The sequence below is a fragment of the Clupea harengus genome, chromosome 6 (genome assembly GCF_900700415.2).
Source record: "Clupea harengus chromosome 6, Ch_v2.0.2, whole genome shotgun sequence".
NCBI classification, from domain to species: Eukaryota; Metazoa; Chordata; class Actinopteri; order Clupeiformes; family Clupeidae; genus Clupea; species Clupea harengus.
The window spans coordinates 14,552,871-14,560,021 of record NC_045157.1 but is presented as its reverse complement, the minus strand read 5'-3'; the positions used below and the strand labels follow the sequence as shown (position 1 = coordinate 14,560,021).

The 7,151-nt window shown below is 43.8% G+C and overlaps 1 protein-coding gene across 3 annotated transcripts in view; it reads right to left on the bottom strand.

Annotated features, from left to right (window-relative positions):
• The window catches only part of LOC105899724 (serine/threonine-protein kinase BRSK2), a 91,059-nt gene extending 84,917 nt beyond the window's left edge, over nt 1–6,142 (bottom strand). Inside the window, exon 1 of one of the 3 annotated variants that reach the window (XM_012826938.3) lies at nt 5,699–6,142. In XM_012826938.3, coding sequence (XP_012682392.1) covers nt 5,699–5,789 — 91 coding nt within the window. In that variant the 5' untranslated portion in view covers nt 5,790–6,142. The remainder of the gene's footprint in view (nt 1–5,698) is intronic. The other 2 variants (XM_031569129.2, XM_031569130.2) reach the window with 2 other exon arrangements.
• Between the last annotated feature and the right edge of the window lie 1,009 nt (nt 6,143–7,151).

Here is a 7,151-nt window from a genome sequence, read left to right as displayed (position 1 = left end):
CATCCAAATACATTTATTTCAGTAAAAAGCTTTAAAGCTTACATGAAGAATATAACATTCATTCTGTTGCTTTGCATTTTTTTGCTGTTATCTTTTTCTGAATTTTTACCGCCTCTTATCTGCCAATGAAAATGTAATCAAATGTAATCAGTTACTTTGATGAAGCAACTAAAATAGTTACAGTACCTATTACATTTCTATTACACAGCTCTTCAGAATGCTGCAGAATGTTCTGTTGAATTGAATGGGCCATCCAAACGTTCAGATGTCCGATATTTCTTAAAAAAAAAAATGAATTAAAGAAAAAATTAAGAAATGAATGACCGCTGCCTTTGACAACAGTTTTGTGCTTCTAAATCACATCTTTAATATCATCCCGCAAGTAGTTCGTTAATTCAAGAAATTCATTGTAACTCGAAGTCAGCAAGGAATACTTTGCTACGCAACATCTGAAACTTTAATGTTCCATTTGCATGAAGAACTATTTGTTCTCAGCAGAAGCCACAAAACAGCAACAAAATGACTTAAGAGGAAGATATTTTGGAGGAATGATTTAATTGTTTCGCGAAGTAATCGTATAATAAGCAGTATTGGAAAATAAGTCCCTTCAGGGCAAAACAAGACTGTTCGTCCTGTCGGGATCTAGTTTCCAATACTGACCGATACTGACAAAAGTGACCTTCCCAACCCTGATTGTGTTTGTGAGAGTGTGCATCTGTACATGAAAGTCTTGAACATCAGTTTAAATCAGAGGTCAATTTGAAAACTGAATGGGTGTCAAAGCATCATTTGGGTCATAACCACACAGACACACACACACACACACACATGCTTACTTTACCTTACATCTGGATGAAAGGACTAGTCTCATCATCTGATTGCTTTCTTCAAATTGCATCATAGCGTCAATGCAACCAGAGTCGCAGAGTCACGTTAACAGACACACAGTCCCCTCTGAGACACTACACACACACACACACACACACACACACACACACACACACACACACACACACACACACACACACACACACACACACACACACACACACACACACACACACACACACACACACACACACACACACATAAACACACACACTCTCTCTGTGCCTCTCTTCTCTCTCACACTTACACACAATCTTAGTTGGTTCATTAGCATGATGAAACTTGTGTTAGGCTTAAGGAAATGGCAACAAGAGCAAAAACTCCCAAAGAAAACTAAAACTTTTCTATGAGTTGCACTTCGGTCTACACAACACGCGAGAAGCCGACAACAGATCTGCTTAAATAAGACCAAAAAAGGTAGGAGCATGCATTAATGTATACATAAACAGATCAGCTTAAATAAAACCACCAAAAGGTAGGAGAGCAAGCATTGATGTATACATGTAGTCCACCCTCCACAAAACCCTGTGTGGGTCTGTATCTGCCTCTGTGTGTGTGTGTGTGTGTGTGTGTGTGTGTGTGTGTGTGCGTGTGTGTGATGGGGAGAAGTGAAAGGGGGGTGGGATCGAACTGCTGCTGTCTGCCTGTGATCTGTTGCCTGCAAGGCATGCCTATTGTGTGTGTGTGTGTGTGTGTGTGTGTGTGTGTGTGTGTGTGTCTGGAGTGGTGGGGGGTGAAACCATGACAACCATCCACTGTTTCTCAGCACTTTTACTTAATGAGAGCCAACTGCAGAATGGGATAGCTCTGAAAACAACAGGCTAAAATCCCCCAGAAGACACACACATCAGTCAGATGTAAAACCTATAGACAAACTGCAGGGAAAAGTCAACCCAGTTACTTTGTCAAATGGATCATTCAGGCACAAATACATACAACTACCATACACCATACCATTGACTTGTATGGTATATTTTAATATACCTCCAACTACACCAAAATGCAGTGCAGTAGATCTACTTTGTGCATTTCAACATAAACAGTTGTTCATTTGTAGCATGTCCACCTAAATTGCAGCTTCATCTAAGAAAGACAATAGAGTTTAACTTTCAACCCTGCAGCCTGGCTGGACCTGAATATTCCCGAAACGACAACCTCATGATACAAATCTGACTCCTGCCACTGACCTTAAAACAACTGGGTTGGCAGTGACTAATTAGCTTGCCCACACACCCTCATTCACTTACATCCATTTGCATGAATGTGGGTGGACATCCCGTGCGGATACAAGTAAATGTGAGCGCGCCAGCTAGCCATTACCAGTTTGTCTTATTTACTTTTTTGTTACAGTGATATGGATAGGCTGGATCGGGAAGTACCCCAACGTGGAAGCGGTCTCTGGGGCAGATCTGTAATAGGCTCATCTGGTTTCTTGGATCCTTTGGGGTATTCACAGTCGGCCTCTGTCAGCAGTCTGCAGATCAGTAGACATCAGCACGGAGAGTTCAGGCTTGTCACTGCCGCTAATAAGCTCAGTTTGTGCCACTGAGTGCAACCACAACCACAGGCAATCGAATTACTGTATGAGCACTTGCACATTATGTATATCTACCAGTAATGAACACTGTTATGACTAGAGCGATTATGGACACTAGGCCATTTAGTACATTTGAACACAGGAGAAAGATGGAGAAGGAAGTTGCTGAGAAAATTAAAGCATGAGAGAAAGAGAGAGCGAGAGAAAGGGAAGGAAAGAGAGAGAGAGAGAGAGAGTGAGAGGGAGAGAGCGGGAGGGAGGGAGGTCTAATGCCAGGCTAAGCAGTGGTGCAGTCCTGTGTGATGCAGTCCAACTAGTGCTGCAGCTGCTGTGATAAGGCTTAAGACTGACACGCTAGAGGAACTTGGAAGAGAGTGAGATCAGGAGAAAGAGAAAATGAGAGTGAGATCAGGAGAAAGAGAAAATGAAAGAAGAAAATGAGTGGAGAAAGGGATGTGGAAGAAGAAGGAAGTGAGTGTGAGAGGGAGTGTGAAGACAGAAAGAGAAAGACAGACTGAGAAATAAGGACAGAAGTAAGATCCAGCCATGCACTGAAGAGTGTGTGTGTGTTTGTGTCTGTGTGCGTGCGCCACTGAGCCTAGAGTGGAGTGTGTCACTGAGCCGCACGGAATGAATTTAATAAAATCACACCTCTGCACCCAATTTATACGTCCCAAGCCCTCAGCACCGGAAAAGCACACTCTTATTCCATCATTCAAATGGGGATGCATGCCGCCCTCCCTACAAAATCACACACTCAAACACAGCAGGAATCCTGGTGACATGATCTACTGACCAGTTTCATATAAACTGCAATGTCCCCTTTCTGCCCTCTCCCAGTGTCTGTGTCTGGTGGTCATCTCCTGTTCATCAACACTGACCTTACCAATGATCACAAGGAGTTAAAAGGATTAGATGAAGAGGTCACAATGTCGCTTCCCTATGTCGTGTTTGTTAGAGGTCAGGGAGTTAGGAGGACAGCAGCAGACATTTCACAACTCAACCGGGCAAAAGGCTGTTCTTTTTCTTACTCTTAACACAAATCTTAACCCACAAACAAATCATTTCCTGTTAGGCCAACACAGGTATCTTCTGTCTGCCCGATGACTGTATTAAAGCATGTAGGCTGTTGTACAGCATAGAAGACAGACAAAAGAATCCCTCTAATTTGTTAGGAGACAGTTGACCTGGTCCTGACCATGGCTGCTGAGTTTGAGATCAACATGGCTTTGCCCTAGTACTATTACTAGGCCTACTATTTTTTCTGGTAACTATGCATTTATATGCCCCTTTGTCTGAAAATGTACTTTTTCGTCTTGCAATGCTTGGAATTAGTCCATCCAAGAATAGACAATTTATCAAAGCCCCTTGTTCAATCTAGAAATTTGAGTGTTTGCATTAACATTTCATACTTTCATACTTATCGCGTACCTTATCGTGTCTAGGGCCTCTTATACTCAGAATGGAATGAGCTGATTGGCCACCTCAAAATCGACTAATCACAGAGTTGCTTTTGCATTCTGAAATTAAATTTCTCCAATTCAGTGACTGTCTGGGCCCATTACACTTATTGCCGTTTCAGGGTCATTTGTTAAATTATGACAGTCTGTTTAAAACTCTCACTGCATGGATTCAGGCAGTGAAGCCCAGTGTAACCCAGGCCGGCTGACCACGGCTGGTGTTTAGTTTACCTGTTAGATATGTTTTCAGAGGGAAGCAGATATCAGTGGATTATAGGAGGCAATCCTCTCCAAGGCTTTCCCCTCAGTGTTCCCATTAGGCAGTGTTGCCTCTCTCTCTCTCTTTCTGTCTCTCTCTCTTTCTCTTGCTCCCTCCCTCTCCTCATTCAAACTATTATCCCTCTCACCCCTCCCCCCTCACTTCATACTTCTTTTGTGACATATGGGCTTTCCTCAGCAACAACAGAGTAGCAGAAATCAGCAACAGTGACCAACAAGACTGTCAGAGACAGGGCCATACTGTATTACACATGTAATAATAATGTAATCAAGAGACATACTAAGGATTTAAATTAATTCATAAAGACTATTAATAGCTTTCTGGTTTAGTCTTCCTTAAGTGAATGTCATCTGTATCCCTGTTGCCTGGTATCCCTGGAGCGACACATCAGATTGAATCTCATTCGTAATACATGCAGTGGCATGAAATACCATCTCGGATCTCTGGCACGTCATACAGACTGTCCTTCGATGGCCCTACAGAACACGGTGTTCACACAATCTGAGCCGGGCATGCCGCCGACAACTTCCAGCTATAATCGCAAACTCAGTCGTGTGTATTTGAATGGGTTCAATTTACTGGGGCAAGCAAGCACACACACGTAATAAAAAAAAAAATCAATCACATTTGTGGGTTTATCCCAGGATTCGCCAGCTGGGTTGAACAGAGATGGTACCACCGCATATTGTGGTTGCTGGCGGAAACAGATGGACAGCTATGGAAGTCAGAGAGAAAGCCCCCTTTCTCACGGCGTCAGAACGTCATCCCACTGTCAGAGAGCGAGAGATAAGGGTGGGCTTCTACTGTTCCCAGCACCACGGAATTCATAATATGCTGCCGTAGGCCATGTCCACGAGTCCTCATATTAAAACTTGGTTTCAGACATTAAATCTAGCCTACTCAATAGTCCTGGCCTATGTCAAATCAGTGCACCAGACCCAAGGAACAATTCTACCGATCACTCGCATAACAAACGCTATTGTAAATTGAGAACCAATGCTCCAATACAAGAGCATTTACGCCCGATACCAAGTTCCGTATGATTTGGAGGTTCCCTTATGCGTTAATAGACTGATTTCCAACGCTGTTTTGTCATAACATAGTCAAACTGAGCCGGGTGTGCAGCACGTACTGGAAGGGAACACGTCCCGTTGTCTGCTAAATAAGGATTAACGGCATTATGTCTCATTAGGACGAAAACCAAACCAGCTGACAGTTGCACTACTTTGTTTAATGCATTGATAAAAAACGGCTTTCCTAGCATCGCTAATGTACCAAAGTTTACATTTCAGAGAGCAAACAACCTGCAACTGCCCCGATCACAAATCGTGCGATACAAATTGTAAATCTGTGCATCCACTGAACCGTAAACGACCTGCCCAAAATCGCATATTCAGCCCTATGGCTACGACCTGGGTGTTTGATATAGTACTGTTGCCAGATACAGCGCACCAGCGCATCCGCATCCCAGCGCGGGTAGGGCAGCATCCTGGCACAGTAAACGCTTACAAAAAAACGCAGAGAAGGACTAACCTGTCTGCCCTTTTCCTAGGGTCTTTTCCAAGCGGTAGGGTCCCACGTAATTGGCAAGTTGGGCGCTACCTTCCTTTCCCGAGGTTGACATGGTCTGCTTAAGGTTTACACCGAGGTTCACCAAGGCGTTAAATGGGTTACTGTGTCTCTTTTTTTTAAGCACCGACACCAGCAGTGCCCTGTCTTCCCCAGCCCGATTAGGTTGCTGTTTCGCTCGTTCGATTTGGGATCGGTAGTTCTTTCACACCTCGTCTCCCTGTTCTCTTTGCTATAAGACGCTATTAAATACAAATGGCATTGTGTGGAGCTAACATGCGGAGCCTCTCTTTGCCTGCGTCGGTGCTAGGGAGCAGGGATAGCTATCCTTGCTCGCATCAGCACTGAGGAGGCGAATGCTCTCCGATGCTCCAAACACAGTACACTGATTGACGCAACATTCGACAAAGCAGCGTCCGTGCTGACGCCTGCGCAGACGAGCAACACGGTTTGAGAGCCGCAGAACAGAAGTTGGGATGATGCACGGGCCGGCCGTGCGGGGCGGGGCTGGGGATTCCTAATAAATAGAGGTCCTCGCCTACCTTTAACTTTCTGTGTTTTTGTGCTTTTCAAGGTGTGTTACGGTGACAATGTGGTCGAAAAGACACAGAGAACTCTAGCTGTAGCTTCCATTCCACAGCCCCCCCCCCAAGTGAAATTTGTCCACTTGTGTTTGCCACAGGTGCAGTGTTTCACAGCACTCACCTTGAGAACCTTAGAGCTGGGAGCTGATAAGGAAAGTTGAGCATGTGTGTTCAGGGGGCCGTCTGTTTCCCTTTCTCTTTCAATGCAAGAAAAATACATTTCATGTAGCACACGTTTTACTGTGTATTCAAAAAGTATTATATTGCATGCATAACATTATAGTATATTAATTACATTGTATTATACTATATTACAGTAGTAACTCCTGAGGTTTTCTATAGACAGGTTTCTGAAGGGAACACGTGTTCAAAACAAGAGCCTACAAGATGTCACTAAGACAGTCAGGTGTTACACTTCAAACATGCTCAAAGGCTTTGAAGTCTTGGAGAACATCTGTACTGGTGAGGCCCTTCTCTCCCCTTCTCACTCTCTTTCTGCCCCCTCCTTCCCTCAGCCTCTCAGATCCCTATTCATTTATAAAAAAAAAATACATTACCCAAAATCATACCATGCTCCTAAAAAATCTGCAGTGTTATTATGAATATGTGTAGGGCTCACGGAAAGTTGCAAATACGTATTTTCTGTTTTGTTTTGGTAGACTCGGCACCTGTATGAAAGATTATTTCTCTGATGGATTTGGACTGAAAAGCTGACCAGAGGTCACCAACCATCACTGCATTTTAACCTGATTAAAACTCTGACATCCCAATGTAGCCACGGCAACCACCTCAAACCAATAATAAGACTCCTGGGACGTGAAAGTGGCAGATGT